Raw genomic sequence first — 17,891 nt, 5'->3', positions numbered from 1 at the left:
CAGTTGATTACTGGACATTGCTCAATGATGAGAGATTCTGGCAAATTTTTGGTTGCTGGTAAGGAAAATAATCACACGCTTATCAGCAGAGTGCCAGAAAGCAGCACAACCAGCCACATTATTACTGAAATTAGCTTATTTGAAAAGTCATTGATCACTATGGAGTAGGACGAGCTAGGAGATATCAAAACAATGTTTACCTAAATTACAATAAACACATCATTTATTTAGGACCATTTTAATTTGTTATTTACACTCACTTTAGTCTCTACACAGAAGTTTTGGGGAAAAAAAACTATCATTTGCTACAGTGCCTCAATCTGTACAAATATTAAATTAAAACATGCTTTTATTTGAACATAAATTTTGAGACGCACCTCCCACCTTCAGTTTTCTGTTGTTCACTGGAGTAGTTCATCTTCATTGAAAGGTTAATTCTGGAACATCCATTTTCTCAACACTTCACATTGCAAATAGATTAGAGTGAAAGTTTTAATAGTGTATGAAAGATTATGCTCTTGGCAAGTCAAATTTTACAGTTACTCCATTCAGAAAACCAAAAAGCATTCTACATTCGGTGAATTTTTTCATGATTTATGAACTGCTTCAGATTATGTAGACTATCCCACCAGGTGAACAGAAACTTCTCAGCAATAAGTTTGAACCACGGTGTGATTTTCACTTCCTTGTTCTCTGCCTTTTCCAACAGATCCTTCAGTTCGTCTTTAGTCACATAGCAATAACTTTTGATCTCATTGGGGTCAGGTTTCAAAGTTACATCCTTCTGCATAAAGATTATGTAATCAATTTCATGTTCTCCCCAGATCCCATCAGACTGAGCCTTGTAGTGAATACGGGTCAGGTAATTCATCTCTTCCGGAGGGACCTGGGGTCAAACGCAGCCAAAAAAAAGGTTAAATATGGAAAAACGGAAGTATTAAATTGCTCCATAATCTTCAAATATTTTGAAGAGTGGATATCTGTTCTCAACTGCAGACTCATAATTGATTACATAAAATGTATAGCGCAGAAACAGGCCATTTGGCCTGTGCCGGTGTTCATGCTCCACACGAGCCTCCTCCCTCCCTCCCGACTTCATCTAACCCTGCGATCCTTGTTCCCTGGCTTTGTACTTTATAAAAAGTTAGTTCAAAGTTAGGAAGAGAGATTTTGTGCACTATCCCTACTGATCCCTGTACAATATTGTACTCTGTTGCAATCAGTGGGAACAGGCAGCACTGCCTGTTCAGTGCAGTAAAACTTCACAAGCTCACATCAAATGAGTTAGTTCTATGTAAAAGATCGGCAGAGAGCACCTCAAAACTCTCCATTCTTAAAGCATATAAAAGCACCAACATCAAGATGACACACAAATTATTAAGTATACAAATGCCCACATGCAGGTGATTTGACAGCTCAATACAATATAATTAGCAAAATTAAATGAAAATGTGAATTCTATCTGCAAAAAAAAAAGTAATTTCAACCTCCTTGGAGCCAGCTGATGAGAACTTAAGCCAGGGGGAAAGAGAGTAGCATAGCATGAGTACCCATTAGTACATCTAGGCCACTCCACTTGCAAATAAAAACTTGCATCAGTTTCATGTAGAGCTGTTTTTTTTCCCTCTTCTTTATGCCATTTATAAATCACTATCCCTTTAGCTTCATCATCACATATAACTGGAGATGACAGCCCATTGCACAGATGTTTTGTTTCCTCTGCTGACGTACATTACTGATTGAAGAAACACACAGGTCTCCTGTTGGTTTGCTCATGCTGAGTCAGAGTATATGTCGTTTTATAACAATAAGGACGTCATCAACAAAGTGCGAGTGATTAACTGTTACCCATACAGGACTTGCAAGTGAATCTCCTGTGGCCTTGTGTACAGTTAGTTAGTTGATATGGTACTTTTAGCCCCATTTGTTGTCAAAAGCTGAGAGAGATTATAATGTCAACACTGAAGCAAGTAAAAAAGAAAAAAAATTGCTCTTACATAGTGCCTTTAACATAGATAAACATTCCAAGGTGCTTCAGTAACAGGCCACTGCAGCGTTACCCACTGATTTGAATGAACGGGTGGGGGAAGGGGGCATGACAGTCGTGAAATCTGTACAAACTGACACCGCCAAAAAACAGACTCATTGACTGTCCCAACTAACTTGGTAATAGACACAAGAGGCATCTTGAAACCACGGCCACTCGCAAATAACGAACTACGGACCAAGTTCGTTTACAACTTGAAACACGGGACACACAGGTAAGTGCCAGGCAGCAGCGGGTGAAAAACAGCTTTTGTGGAATGGAGATCTCTTTACCCAGTGTCAATAGCGGCAGAGAAACCGCTCTATCTCCGGCACTAGATGCTTGCACGGCTCTATCCCAGGGATAGAGTGGTTTCTCTGCCGCTATGGATGCTGGGTAAAGAACTCCCCATTCCACCAAAGCCGGGAACTGCCTGCCCGGGGGTTTGGAGGAAAAAAAAGGGAGCTCGAAAGAGAGATGGAGAATGGTTTCCCCTTTCCCCTGCCCTCGGTTTTCTCCTCTTCGCTCGGTTACAGGTGGCTTCCTGCATCTTGGAACGTCTCACACAACAGCTGCTGGTGTGAAACAACAGATAAAGATTCTCAACTGCAGGGGACCCAAACTTTTTAAAAAGTAAATCCAACATTTGTTGTCATGAGGTCTGACATCCAGGAATACCTCCAACACAGTTGGCAACCCTACGCCACCAGTACTTCAGGCACTGGTGAGCTGCTAACAACCCCCTACCTACCCACCCCCCCCAGCATGGAATCCAGGGTGCCTTGGCACTTTGGATACAAAACTGGCTTAGTGGCAGAAGGCAGAGGGTGATGGTCGAAGGTTGTTTTTGTGACTGGAAGCCTGTGGCCAGTGGGGTACCACAGGGATCGGTGCTGGGTCCCTTGCTGTTTGTGGTCTACATTAATGACTTGGATATGAATGTAAAAGGTATGATCAGTAAGTTCGCTGATGATACAAAAATTGGTAGGGTGGTCAATAGCGAGGAGGGTAGCCTCAGTCTGCAGGACGATATAGATGGGTTGGTCAGATGGGCGGAACAGTGGCAAATGGAATTTAATCCGGAAAAGTGCGAGGTGATGCACTTTGGAGGGACTAACAAGGCAAGGGAATACACAATGAATGGGAAGACCCTAGGCAAGACAGAGGGTCAGAGGGATCTTGGTGTGCAAGTTCACAGATCCCTGAAGGCGGCGGAACAGGTAGATAAGGTGGTAAAGAAAGCATATGGGATACTTGCCTTTATTAGCCGAGGCATAGAATATAAGAGCAAGGAGGTTATGATGGAGCTGTATAAAACACTGGTTAGGCCACAGCTGGAGTACTGTGTGCAGTTCTGGTCGCCACACTACAGGAAGGATGTGATCGCTTTGGAGAGGGTGCAGAGGAGATTCACCAGGATGTTACCAGGGCTGGAGCGCTTCAGCTATGAAGAGAGACTGGGAAGATTGGGTTTGTTTTCCTTGGAGCAGAGGAGGCTGAGGGGGGACATGATTGAGGTGTACAAAATTATGAGGGGCACAGATAGGATGGATACTAAGGAGCTTTTTCCCTTCGTTGAGGGTTCTATAACAAGGGGGCATAGATTCAAGGTAAAAGGTGGGAGGTTTAGAGGGGATTTGAGAAAGAACTTTTTCACCCAGAGGGTGGTTGGAGTCTGGAACTCACTGCCTGAAAGGGTTGTGGAGGCAGGAACCCTCACAACATTCAAGAAGCATTTGGATGAGCACTTGAAATGCCATAGCATACAAGGCTACGGACCAAATGCTGGAATATGGGATTAGAGTAGACAGGGCTGATGGCCGGCGCGGACACGATGGGCCGAAGGGCCTCTATCCGTGCTGTATAACTCTATGACACTTCAAACATTAGCAGCTGCAGCACATGGAGGGAGAGGGTCCGTAGGACATTAATTCCTCCCCAATTTGGCTGGAATCTCCCAGGCATGGCCCTACAGCAGCCACCTTGCCATGTGCAGGCTGCCAACATAGCAGATCCCAGGGTCAGGACATCCCTCCCTCAATGCCATACCGGGGTCCTTTTCCAATGAACTGGGAAACCCAACGAACAGAAAACGAACTCAAATCACCTCCCGCTGGCAGAGCTCCGGAATTAGGCACGATCACCTCCAAGGGCGAAAAAAAGGAAAGCTGCAGGAGATACAGCCAATCTGGGATATTTGGCTCATCTGGTTTACTGTACATACAATGACCATTTTGAAAATAAGGACACCTGATGCAAGTCCCTTGGGTGTCCCTAATTTACAGGTTTAACCGTATCATCAACTAAAGAACACGGGAGTCAATACCATGTTATTTTTAAGGTCAAGCCGATTGCAGACAAATATTGTCTGTCAAGCATTTGAAGCCATTCAGTTAATTTACCCAAAACACACATTACAGGTCAGTTTCAGAAATGGGAGTCAGGCTGTGATAGTTAACTCGGTTATAGATTTGCTGTATGTCTTAACGATAAAGTTAATAGAATTACTTGCAAACACATCGCTATATTTCTCAGCACAGTAAACATTAATTATTGGTTGCGTTTAGTTTCTGGTAGCAAATTAAGTTCACGTAAAATAGTTAAAGCTGCCTAGGACAACATAGCTGGCAGGCCTGGTTAACAGAAGAGAGTCTTGGGCACGTGAATAATGTGACCAGATTAGTTCTGATGCTTACTTTATGCAGAAGGTTTGCAGCATTTCTTACCTCTTGCACAGGTATTCCAAACTCTTCTTTTAACCTGCGCTGGGCTGCTAGTCTTACACCGATAGCATCTGTCTCCTCTATTTCTGTTGCAGTGCTGAGAGGGTGGCTGCAGCAAGTGTTTGTAAAACAACCTGAAAAAAGCATCTCCTTAAAATGACAAATTTATTCAACTGCATTGTTAGCCCAAGATCCACATGAAATCAAGTCTCCATTACCAGGATGGCTGACAGCCCAATCCCAGACCTTCAATTGGCCCACTTTAGCCAACCAGGAAGTACACGGTACTAGTCAGGCTGGACACCCCCCATCATCCCTGGGAGGGGAGTGGGGACTAGACACTGCAGCTTTCACCCAGTATGGCTCAACAGAATGGGTAAGAGAAACCTGGACCATCTCAGGGCACTATCATGCACAGATCCGTAGAGTTAGCTCCAATACGTATATTGGAGATAAAGGTGTGTATACAGGAAAACAATTGCATGATTACTGCTAAAAACCAGTTATAAATAAAACTAATTTGCAAGACGTCAGGCTTGGTTGAGTGGTCGCACTCTCGTCTCTGAGTCAAAGTCCTGGGTTTAAACCTCACTTGAGACTTGAATGCATAATCAGGCCGACACTTCAGTGCAATACTGAGGGAGTGCTACACCGTCGCAGGTGCTGTCTTTCAGAGGAGACATTAAACAGACCACATCTACTGTCTCAGGGATTATGAAGTTGAGGTACAGATTAGCCGTAATCTAATTGAATGACGGAACAGGCTGAAAGGCCTATTCCTGTTCCTATCTTTCCATGTTCTTACACATCACCTTTCCCTAATGCCTCCATTCTGTTCTGCCATTCATTCAATCAGATCCAGGTATAGAACAAGCTCGAGGGGCTGAATAGCCTACTCCTGTTCCTATGATATCCCCGTATATATTATATTTACAATCGTGGGTAAAAGAATTGAAGCCCGAAAAACCCACGTAATTGAATAGAAACAAAGCGCAAGGACTGGAGAGTTTCTCTGACAATGAGCAGGGTTCTTTAAAAGATATTGGGTTAAGATACAAAGTTATTTTGATTTACAAAACACAGCAAAATGAAATGCTATATTGTACCTGGGAAAGTGATCTTTGCATCAGACCTCTGTTGCAGCAAAAGTTTCCCCTCACTGTTGAAGATGAAGACACTGAAAGCTCTGTGAAGTAAACCTAGAAAACCAAAGATGAGTTATCTGTGGCTCTTTCACTTCAGAGTTACGGTACTGGCTCACTCCCAACAGCTGAAAGCACTTGCACACTGACATATCCAGCAACTGCAGTGAAAATGAAGGCTATTAATCACATTAAGTGAGGAATAGGTTTAAGAAAATAACATCAGTGCAAATAATTAATCCCAGAAGCTGCCTTTATACTTGTAAATATTTAGTACAGTGATGTATGGAAGATTTAATGCTTGGTCATAAAGTTGCACAGATTTATATCCTGTTAAAACTACTCTTCTGCTCTCTTCCCCAATAACCTCCTTGCTTTTCTCCTTTTTGAAAAATGAATTTTCTTCCCTTGTTCCTCCCAAGTTTCAAAGTACATCATCTGACATCCCACAGACAGACGGTCATCTAAGCAGGTCCCAGGTCTCTGCTGATCGAGGAAGCAACTAGAGTTATTCAAGGTATAGAGTACAAAAGCAAGGGAGTCATGATGAACCTTTATAAAACACTGGTTCGACCACAACTAGAGTATTGTGTTGAGCTATGGGCACCGCACTTTGGGAAAGATGTAAAGGCCTTAGAGAGGGTGCAGAAGAGATTTACTAGAATGATTCCAGGGATGAGGGACTTCAGTTACATGGATAGACCGGAGGAGCTGGGGTTGTTCTCCTGGGAACAGAGAAGGTTGAGAGGAGATTTGATAGAGGTATTCAAAATCATGTAGGGTCCAGACAGAGTAGATAGAGAAAAACTGTTCCCATTGGCGGAAGGGTCACGAACTAGAGGACATAAATTTAAGGTGATTGGCAAAAGAACGAAAAAGGTGACATGGGGGAAAACTTTTTTTAAAAAAAAAAGTGAGTGGTTAGGATCTGGAATGCACTGCTTGAGGGGGTGGTGGAGGCAGATTCAATTGCAGCTTTCAAAAAAGGAACTGGATAAGTACTTGAAAGAAAAAAATCTGCAGGGCTATGGGGACAGAGCAGGGGAGTGGGACTAGGTGGATTGCTCTTGCATAGAGCCGCATGGACTCGGTGGGCCGAATGGCCTCCTTCCGTGCTGTAATCTTTCTATGATTCTAAGTGCGGTGATGGGGATAGGGGCTTTATTCCCACTCCCCCCGCTGTCCTGAAGTACACAGCGCTTTGTTGTTCTTCCCCCTCTCCTCCAAGACAGAGATTGTGAGCTCCACTATGGATGGATCTCACAAACAAACAACCTGCTATTCTGAAAGACTTGAGGTCAAATATTACAGGAGCACAGAATGGTACCACACAAAAACTGACCACTCAGGCCATCAAGTTGGTGACAGTGTTTTTCTCCACATTAGCCACCTAGTCTCCCATTCTCCTCACAAGTCAGTGAAGGATCCATTTTGTGTTGTGGAAATATAATTTACTACAAACTGAATTTATTTTTAAAAATTTGCCTTAAGAGACTGTAAGAGTAAGATACACAACAGTACCACAAGCAATCTCCATACCACTATATTCTCAATCTGAGCCGCACCATTGTAGAGAGGGGCTCGAGGTGGACAGGGGCTTCATTAACAAGAATTATTTCCAGACTGCACATGCTCACCCCTCCCAGCAGTACTGGAGGGTCGAGAAATGGCCAGGAGGGGGAGAAATTAACTAACAGATTGTAACCTCATTAAAACATACATAACTTCTGGCACATGCATGATGGGCCAAAGAGCCTCCTTTTGTACTGTAGCATTCTAAATCTTCTTCACCCAGAGTGGCAAGAATGTGGAACTCACTACCACAAGGAGTAGTTGAGGCGACTAGCGTAGATGCATTTAATGGGAAACTAGAGAAACACATGAGGGAGAAAGGAACAGAAGGAAATGCTGATAAGGTTAGATGAGGTAGGGAGGGAGGGGGCTCGTGTGGAGCATAAACACCGGCATGGACCCGTTGGGCTGAACGGCCTGTTTCTGTGCTGAACGTTCTATGTAAATCTTGAAAAACACCCGAAATGCACATTGACCAAAAACAGTTCATTCACCTTTATTGATGTTCTCATTAAGATGGCAATTTTTCTTAGTGTCTGCCCCAATTCTCGTATCATTCTCATCAATCAGGATGCACATTTCAGCCAGTAGCTGGACCTGTTTTTCATCCAGGTTGTCAGTGTTTATTTCTGGCATTGTTGCTGTGCTCTTACTTCCAATAAACCTGGGGGGGGAGGGTGGGAAGAAATAAAAAGCAAGGAAAGAAGTATCCTTTAATAGTACATCATTCTAATGATCCTAACTTTTAGTTGCAATATCTACACAGACCAATTGTTTCACAATTTAATTGGAAAAAAAATTACCATACTTAACAGGGATTTTTTTTGTTGTTGCATAATTTAGCATTAGATGAATTAAGAGTATCAAACTTTAAAAGCTTAAGTTTAGTTTCTTCTGCAGCATGTTGGTATCTCGATACTGTGCAAAGCATTAGCAGCCTCACCATCCCACTGTAACTTCCCAAATTCAGCCAGGTTATCAAAAGGCTAACAAGCCACTAGAAGAGGAAAAAAAGGGGACTGGCACGGGACGACAGCTGCATGGATCGTGTGACTTCTTACAAAAAGGTCACGTGTATCTCAAGGCAACAGCTTCTGGCTGGCCTAAAAGAGCGGGGTATTCTGGTGAAAAACTGTAGCCACTTTTGTACTGGTGCTCGTTCAGATTCCAGGAGACTGGTGCCCATGAGCCATCTCCTTTTTCCTGCCAGCACAATCGCAGACCTAGTTTTTCCAGTGGGAAAAATGTTTGGGAAGTTTGTGTGGCCAGACTGTAAAGACACTAAATGAGCAGGGACATTAGTAACAAATATCAATCAATCGATCGATAGATAGATAGATGCAGCAGGGCAGACTCTCTGACTATAAAACACTGTATATTAGATATGCCCAGCCCATGCACTACAAGCAGTGAGTGAGTTTGGCCCACAAAGCCCAAACAACGCAACTAAAACTCCGTCAGTGGCGGGGGGGGGGATCACAGGCTTAAATATAAACTGCGTCGATTATAATTGCGCGTTGCTGCAAAAAGCAGCCAATAATACACGATGTTATGAAGTGCGACTCACCAGGATTGCCGGTGCGGTACCAGTCCACCGCTACACACTGCCCACCGCTGTTTGCAACTGGTTTGTCCCCTTGCGCTCTCCGGCCCCGCCAGCTTCAGCCACAGACTTCCGCCTTGACGCACACGCGTCAACGCCGCCCGCAGCATCGTTCCAATCGGCCGCAGCCAATCCGCCCGTCCCCCTTCAGCACGCCTTCACCAATCTTTCGATCGACCGGCCAATCAGCGGAATGTGGTTCGAGTTTGTCACCGCACCAGGCGGAGAAACAAAAGCGAGCAGCGGGACAGCAGCCCGCCCGCCGCCAGCTGTCAATCAACCCGCGGACTCCGCCCAGGCATGGCTGCGTCGCCACCACGGAACGTTCCGATCGAACCTGAAATGTATCAGTCAACAATCGCACGCGTTCCGATCGAACCTGAAATGTATCAGTCAACAATCGCACGCGTTGTGATCGAACCTGAAATGTATCAGTCAACAATCGCACGCGTTCCAATCCAACCTGAAATGTATCAGTCAACAATCGCACGCGTTCTGATAATGTATTGAATTGAACCTGCGTCCGGACAGGATTCTTTGGCCTGTTTCTCTTTGATTTTCTTCAGTGGGGAATGAAAAAAAAATTCCTTCCGCGAGTCCTTTTCCACCCCCCCCCCCCCCGCCCTTGCACGGTCTGCTTACGTGCTGACGTTTCACGTTATACTGCACCCCACCTACTGAGGAAACGTTCTAGTTACATCACAGCGACGTTGTTGTATTTTTAAAATTATACCAGTTCCACCAATCGGTTACGATTATTTGGAGCATGAATTTTTAACAGAGTGGGTCCGGGAGTGTGGAAATTCCTACTCCTGAAGATTCTTAAATTCAGCCCGATGGTAATGCATTTAAAGAATGATTTTCAGAACAGCAATTAAGAAGCAAAAAGGTGAAAATCTGAAAGAAAAACAGAAATGACTGATAATACACAACGGGTCAGTCAGCTTCCTCAAAGAGAAAAAAACATGTTAACATTTCAGAACGGAAAACTAAACGATAAAGAAGCATTTTAGCTGGGTTGGGGAAAAAAGAGAAAAGTGAGTGTGAAAAACAACAACTTCAAACAGAGAGGGAATGATTTACAAACTGCTTAATAGGAAAGATCATCAATGAGGTGATGGAAAGACATTAAAATAACATACAAATGGGAGGGTAAAAAGACATGGGAGAGGCCCACCCAACATGCAGGGAAGAAAATGGGGGCAAGTACTAAAAAAAATCACAGCTAAATGACATTCAATTATTTTACCTTAAAGGTTCATATGTTGTTTGTTAGCAGACCTTATGTTTTTTTTCTCTCTGTAAGCATTTTGCATATATTTTCTCTCACGTATTACGTTTCCCAATGAGTCACTGCTTTTGTACATCTATCTATAGATTATCTTTATCATCCGTTATATAAAAAAAACTAAAGGTCTTCTGTATGCACCCACTTCCTGTCCACAAACCTTATTTCTGGCTGTCATAACTTTAATGTCGCACTCTAATGTCAACATTTAATGAATTGTCTATGTAAATAACTACAATGACAATCCCAATGTAAACATTTGCTTGTAACTCATTGTTGGTGAACCAAATTACTCAAAATTCTTTAAAAAGAATAATTTGCAATTTTTTCAATAATTGAAATTTATAATATCCAAAATAATGTTTTAAACAAAATTTAAAAGTCAAAATGACATATTTCACAATAACAATCAAATTTACCCTTTTGCATCCTTTAATACTCTCATTAAAGTTTTTACTCCATGTCCTCAGTTTCTATCAAAACCCCGGACTTTCAATGGATATTTTTACTTAACACCAGTTGGAAAGAGCTTTTAACCACATCTGTGCATTCTAAGCATGTGTAGTTTACCCAATTTCCCAGTCATGTCTTTTTCTATTATAAATTCCCATGTTCATATTTATAATGAAAGCTGCCTTTGTAAACTTGTCACACAGATTATACCCTTTTGCCAGTGTGGATGCTATATGGGGGCGGGGGGGGGGGGAAGTTCAGGTCAAAAAAATGGTCAGTGGGAGGCGGGGGGAGATTTTGAGGGGTTGAGGCCTCAAATCTTGCTCAGTGGTGGGGGTAAGGTTGAGGTCCAAAATCTTGCTTACAGTCTCGGGGCGAAGGGTTTGTGGGCCTAGATGTTGCTTGGTGGGAGGTGGAGAATGAGGTTGCAGACTATTTATTTGCTTGGTGGGGAGGGGTTAAAATGAAACTCAGGATGGGGGAGGGTTTAAAAGTCAAAAACTTGATCATTGGCTAGGGGGCCATGAGATCTGAAGTTTCGCTTAGTGATTGTGGGGGGGATTGGAGCCCATAAACTTGATTGTAGTGTTGTGAATTTGAGGACTTGCTAGGGGGGTTGTTTGATGTTGAAATCCTGCTTGGGGAGGGCAAGGGAGTAAGGGGTTGAGGACTGAAATCATGCTCAGTGGTGGTGGGAGTGGAGGGCAGGGTTGGAAGATGCAGTCCAAAAAATTGGTGCATTTAGGGTGGGGGGTTGAAAACTTGCTCAGTGGGAGGGGGCAGGGGTTGGGGACCAAAACTTGCTCAATGCAGACAGAAAGTCTTTTCAGTTAGGAGCTGTCTTGCACCGTTAAATCCGACTCCTTCATAATTCATTGGTCACATAACATTACCTTTAATCACCACCTCCAGATATCAAACCTTTGGAACCTTGAGACCACTCATCATTTCTAATATTTCATTGATGGCAGGATGTGTCAATGTTATTCATATTATTTATGCTATTTTTAATAAAAGATGTAATTTTTACTGGATACTGAGAAATAAATCTCTTCTCTATATTAAGTAATGATAAAAAGGGAGAGAAATTATCTGATTAACAATTGAGAAAAGCGTATCAGGTAAACCTGGCATAATGGCATGAAGAATGGTCGTCCTGCAGTTGGGGACAGTTTTTATTTAATTACTGCAAATGCTAGTGGAAAGGAGGTAGAGGAAGAAATATGTAAGCAAATATGTGAAATGAGTAAAGGGCATAGAATAATAATCATGGGAGTTTTTAACGACCCCAAAATAAACTGGCAAGAGGAGGTAAAGGGGTACAAGGAATGGAGTTTTTACAATGTGTGCAGGACTCATTTCTCACCCAGTATATAAAAAGGCCAACAAAAGAGGAATCACTGCTGGATCTAGTAATGGGAAATGAACTAGAACAGATAAGAGAAGTAAGTGTAGGAGAACATCTAAGCAATAGCGATCACAACATAATAAGGTTTAAGATAAAGATTGAGAAGGACATAAATAAGACAAAGACCAAAGTAATAAATTGGAAAAAAGCTGATTTTGTGGGGATGAGAATGGAACTAGGAAAAATAAACTGGAAAAATTTATTGACAAACAAAGAAATAGAACAGCAATGGGAAACGTTTAAAACAGTGATCAATAGAGTCCAGGAGAAATATATTCCACTAAAAAGCAAGAACAAACTAGCCAGTAATGACACACCATGGATGAATAAAGAAATAATGGCAAAATTGAAATTGAAGACAAAGCATTCACTAAGTATGTAGTCAACAAAGGAGAGGATGACAAAAAGGAATATGAAGAGGTTAGGAAAGAAGTCAAAAAAACAATTAGGAAGGCAAAAAAACCCACGAAATTAAATTATCAAGGAATATCAAAAAAATAGAAGTATTCTACAGATACATAAACAACAAAAGAAAAATCAGGATAGGGCCACTAAGGGATACATATGATAAACTCACAGACAATGACAGTGAAATGGCAGTAATATTAAATAATTACTTTGCCTCAGTATTTACCAGGGAGACTAATGTGGTGGGCATGACATTAGAAGAAGAGATCAAAAAAGTTATAAAGACATTTAAGATGGAAAGATGGGGGGGGGGGGCGATAATTGATAAACTAATCAAATCTAGAGAGGATAAAACCCCAGGTCCAGATGGATTGCATCCGTGCATATTAAAAGAAGTTGGGGAAGAGATAGCAGAGGCACTGTTATATATATAAAAATTCATTAGAAAAGGGAATAGTGCCACAAATCTGGCGGACAGCTAATGTGATTCCTATGTTTAAAAAGGGAGATAAAGCAAGTCCAGGGAACTATAGACCAATTAGCTTAACATTGATGGGAGGGAAGATAATGGAATCCATACTCAAAGATGTAACAGAGAAACATCTAGAAACCGAAAAGGTAAAAAAGAACAGTCACCACGGATTTCAAAAGGGAAGGTCATGCTTGACCAATCTTATTGAATTCTTTGAAGAAGTAACAGAAAATGTAGACAAGGTCAATGCAGAAGATGTAATATTTTTGGATTTTCAGAAGGCCTTCGATAAGGCAGCACGTAGTAGACTCATGACTAAGGTCAGAGCATGTGGAGTCAGGGGACAAGCAGCAGAATGGATAGCAAGCTGGCTACAAAACAGAAAACAGAGAGCAGGGGTTAAAAGTAGTTACTCAAACTGGCAAAAGGTGGGAAGTGGTGTTCCACAAGGATCGGTGCTGGGACCACTGTTCATTATATACATAAATGATTTGGACTCGGGAATTGGAAGTACAATTTCAAAATTTGCGGACAACACCAAATTGGAGGGTATAGTTAATACTGAGGGGAACTGCGACAAAATACAGGAAGACATTAATAAACTTGCAGAATGGGCGTGTAATTGGGAAATGAATTTCGATATAGATAAGTGTGATGTGATACATTTTGATAGGAAGAATAAGGAGGCCACATACTCCATGGAAATTAAGAGTCCAAATGGGGTAGAGGGGCAAAAGGATTTAGGGCACAGATACACAAATCACTAAAAGTAGCAATGCAGGTTAATAAGACAATAAAAAAAAGCAAATCAAGCACTGGGGTTCATTTCTAGAGGGATAGAATTGAAAAGCAGAGAAGTTATGCTAAACGTGTACAAAACCTTGGTTAGACCACAATTGGAGTACTGTGAACAGTTCTGGTCTCCACACTATAAAAAGGATATAGAGGCACTGGAGAAGGTGCAAAAAAGATTTACTAGGATGATACCAGAAATGATTAAATAGGCTGGGCTCTTTTCTCTAGAAAAGAGAAGACTGAGGGGTGACCTGATAGAGGTCTTTAAGATTAGAATCATAGAACCATAGAAAATTTACGGCACAGAAGGAGGCCAGCTGAGAAACGAGCCACCCAGCCTAATCCCACTTTCCCGCATTTGGTCCGTAGCCCTCCAGGTCACAGCTCTTCAGGTGCACATCCAGATATTTTTTTAATGAATTAAGGGTTTCTGCCTCTACCACCCTCTTAGGCAGTGAGTTCCAGATGCCCACCACCCTCTGGGTGAAAACATTTTTCCTCATTTCCGCTCTAATCCTTCTACCAATCACTTTAAATCTATGCCCCCTGGATATTGACCCCTCCGCTATGGGAAATAGGTCCTTCCTATCCACTCTATCTCGGCCCCTCATAATTTTGTACATCTCAATCAAATCAACCCTCAGCATCCTCTGTTCCAAGGAAAATAACCTCTGCCTATCCAATTTGTCATCATAGCTAAAAATCTCCAGTCCTGGCAACATCCTCGTAAATCTCCTCTGCACCCTCTCCAGTGCAATTACATCCTTCCTGTAAAGTGGTGACCAGAACTGTGCGCAGTACTCAAGCTGTGGCCTAACTAGTATTTTCTACAGTTCCAGCATAACATCCCTGCTTTTATATTCTATACCTTGGCTAATAAAGGAAAGCATTCCATATGCCTTCTTAACCACCTTATCTACCTGTCCTGCTACCTTCAGGGATCTGTGGACATGCACTCCAAGGTCCCTCATTTCCTTTACACCTCTCAGTATCCTCTCATTTATTGTGTATTCCCATGCTTTGTTTGCTCTCCCCAAATGCATTACCTCACACTTCTCCAGATTGAACTCCATTTGCCACTTTTCTGCCCATCTGACCAGTCCATTGATATCTTCCTGCAGTCTACTGCTTTCCTCCTCACTATCAACCACTATTATGAAAGGGTTTGATAGAGAAGATGTTTCCACTTGCGGGGAAGACCAGAACTAGGGGCCATAAATATAAGATAGTCACTAGTAAACCAATAGGGAATTCAGGAGAAACCTCTTCATCCAGAGAGTGGTAGGAACGTGGAATTCGCTACCACAAGGAGTAGTTGAGGCAACTAGCATAGATGCATTTAAGGGGAAACTAGATAAACACATGAGGGATAAGGGAATAGAAGGATATGCTGATAGGGTTAGATGAAGAAGGGTGGGAGAAGGCTCACACCGGCATAGACCAGTTGGGCCGAATAGCATGTTTCTGTGTTGTACATTCTTTGTAACTCTTTGCTATTGAATAATGTCAGATTTTCAAGTGCTTGACTTTCAATCAGATCAGATAATTCTAAGGTAATGTGTAAGTGGAGGAAAATAATATGGAGAATATGAGTTCTAAAACAGAAATTAAGAAAGAAAGAACTTGCATTTTTGCAGCATCTTTCACAACCACATAACGTTCCAAAGCGCCTTACAGCCAATGAAGTAGTTTTGAAGTGTAATCATTGTTATAACGTGGGAAACGGAACAACCAATTTGCACAGAGCAAGATCTCACAAACAGCAATGAGATAATGACTAGATAATCTGTTTTGGTGATGCCAGTTGAGGGATAAATATTGGTGAGGATCCCGAATCTTCTTCAAATAGTGCTGTGGAATTTTTTACATCCACCTGAGAGGACAGATAGGGCCTTGGTTTAACATCTCATCTGATGGCACCTCCGACAGTGCAGCACTGGCACAGTACTGCAATGAAGTGTCAGCCTGGATTATATGCTCAAATCTCTGGAATGGGATTTGAATCCACAACATTCTGACTCACATGTGAGAGTGCTACCACTGAGCCAAGGCTGACAGTTCAATTAAACAAATTAAATATAATCAGCTATAAAGAAAATTTAAATCAGACTCAGAGAATTTCAAATTAAATGTGACTTCATTATCATCAGTACATTGTTATATTTCTTAATAGGAGAACAGGCAGATATTTAACAACTGGTGATGTTCCAAACAATGTTTTCTAATATACATGTGCTGTTTTGTAATTATACCACTGTGGTGTCAGCAGTATAAAAGTCTTGTCGTTTTGTTTTTCAGCCACAGACCTGAATTTATATTCTTAATTTAGAACACAAGAACATAAGAAATAGGAGCAGGAGTAGGCCATCTGGCCCCTTAAGCCTGCTCCGCCATTCAACAAGATCTTCTACCTCAAAGCCATTTTCCTGCACTATCCCCATATCGCTTGATGCCTTAAATAACTAGAAATCCATCGATCACTGTTTTAAATGTACTCAATGACTGAGCCTCCACAGCCTTCTGGGGTAGAGAATTACAAATGGTAAAAAGTTAAAAACAGTGGATGTCCAAAGGGACTTAGGGGTTCAGGTACATAGATCATTGAAGTGTCATGAACAGGTGCAGAAAATAATCAAGAAGGCAAATGGAATGCTAGCCTTTATATCTAGAGGACTAGAGTACAAGGGGGCAGAAGTTATGCTGCAGCTATACAAAACCCTGGTTAGACCGCACCTGGAGTACTGTGAGCAGTTCTGGGCAACGCACCTTCGGAAGGACATATTGGCCTTGGAGGGAGTGCAGCGTAGGTTTACTAGAATGATACCCGGACTTCAAGGGTTAAGTTACGAGGAAAGATTACACAAATTGGGGTTGTATTCTCTCGAGTTTCGAAGGTTAAGGGGTGATCTGATCGAAGTTTATAAGATATTAAGGGGAACAGATAGGGTGGATAGAGAGAAACTATTTCCGCTGGTTGGGGATTTTAGGAGTAGGGGGCACAGTCTAAAAATTAGAGCCAGACCTTTCAGGAGCAAGATTAAAAAACATTTCTACACACAAAGGGTTGTAGAAGTTTGGAACTCTCTTCCTCAAACGGCAATTGATATTAGCTCAATTGCTAAATTTAAATCTGAGATAGATAGCTTTTTGGCAATCAAAGGTATTAAGGGATATGGGCCAAAGGCAGGTATATGGAGTTAGATCACAGATCAGCTATGATCTTATCAAATGGCGGAGCAGGCACGAGGGGCTGAATGGCCTACTCCTGCTCCTATGTTCCTACAAAGATTCACCACCCTCTGAGTGAAGAAATTTCTCCTCATCTCAGACCTAAATGGTCTACCCCTTATTCTGAGACTGTGATCCCTGGTTCTCAACTCCCCAGCTGGGGAAACATCCTCCCTGCATCTACCAAGTCGAGCCCTGTAAGAATTTTGTATGTTTCAATGAGATCACCTCCCATTCTTCTAAACTGTAGAGAATATAGGCCTAGTCTACTCAATCTCTTCTCTACAACAATCCCACCATCCCAGGAATCAGTCTGGTGAACCTTTGTTACACTCCCTCTATGGCAAGTATATTCTTTCTTAGGTAAGGAGACCAACACTGTACACAATACTCCAGGTGTGGTCTCACCAAGGCCCTGTATAATTGCAGTAAGACATCTTTTCTCCTGTACTCAAATCCTCTTGTAATAAAGGCCGACATACCATTTGCCTTCGTAATTGCTTGCTGCACTTGCATGTTAGCTTTCAGTGACTCATGTACAAGGACACCCAGGTCCCTTTGAACATTAACATTTCCCAATCTCTCACCATTTAAATAATACTCTACATTTCTGTTTTTCCTACCAAAGTGGACAATTTCACATTTTTCCACATTATATTCCATCTGCCATGTTCTTGCCCACTCACTTAGTCTGTTTATATCCCCTTGAAGCCTCTTTTCTTCAATTCACATTCCCACCTAGTTTTGTGTCATCAGCAAACTTGGAAATATTA

The 17,891-nt window shown here is 42.1% G+C and overlaps 1 protein-coding gene across 1 annotated transcript; it reads right to left on the bottom strand.

Annotated features, from left to right (window-relative positions):
* Window positions 1-222: 222 nt before the first annotated feature.
* idi1 (isopentenyl-diphosphate delta isomerase 1) lies at window positions 223-9,669 on the bottom strand. Its single transcript, XM_068007825.1, has 5 exons — window positions 9,031-9,669; window positions 7,958-8,127; window positions 5,856-5,948; window positions 4,753-4,883; window positions 223-886 (listed from the first exon to the last, which is right to left on the bottom strand). The coding sequence occupies exons 1-5, from the start codon at window positions 9,174-9,176 to the stop codon at window positions 569-571; spliced, it is 858 nt and encodes a 285-aa protein (XP_067863926.1). The 5' UTR covers window positions 9,177-9,669; the 3' UTR covers window positions 223-568.
* Between the last annotated feature and the right edge of the window lie 8,222 nt (window positions 9,670-17,891).

This window comes from Heptranchias perlo, chromosome 2, assembly GCF_035084215.1.
Source record: "Heptranchias perlo isolate sHepPer1 chromosome 2, sHepPer1.hap1, whole genome shotgun sequence".
Classification (NCBI taxonomy): domain Eukaryota; kingdom Metazoa; phylum Chordata; class Chondrichthyes; order Hexanchiformes; family Hexanchidae; genus Heptranchias; species Heptranchias perlo.
Note: the sequence above shows the minus strand (reverse complement) of the source record. Positions and strands in the feature narration are given on the sequence as shown.

What these genes read in the sequence shown, in the direction of transcription:
- idi1 (XM_068007825.1), bottom strand. Translation starts at nt 9,176, where the DNA reads ATGCTGCGGGCGGCGTTGACGCGTGTGCGTCAAGGCGGAAGTCTGTGG. An exon ending in GTACCGCACCGGCAATCCTG is followed by an intron (nt 8,128 to 9,030) that starts GTGAGTCGCACT and finishes CTCCCCCCCCAG; the next exon opens with GTTTATTGGAAGTAAGAGCA. An exon ending in TTGGAATACCTGTGCAAGAG is followed by an intron (nt 887 to 4,752) that starts GTAAGAAATGCT and finishes GTTTGACCCCAG; the next exon opens with GTCCCTCCGGAAGAGATGAA.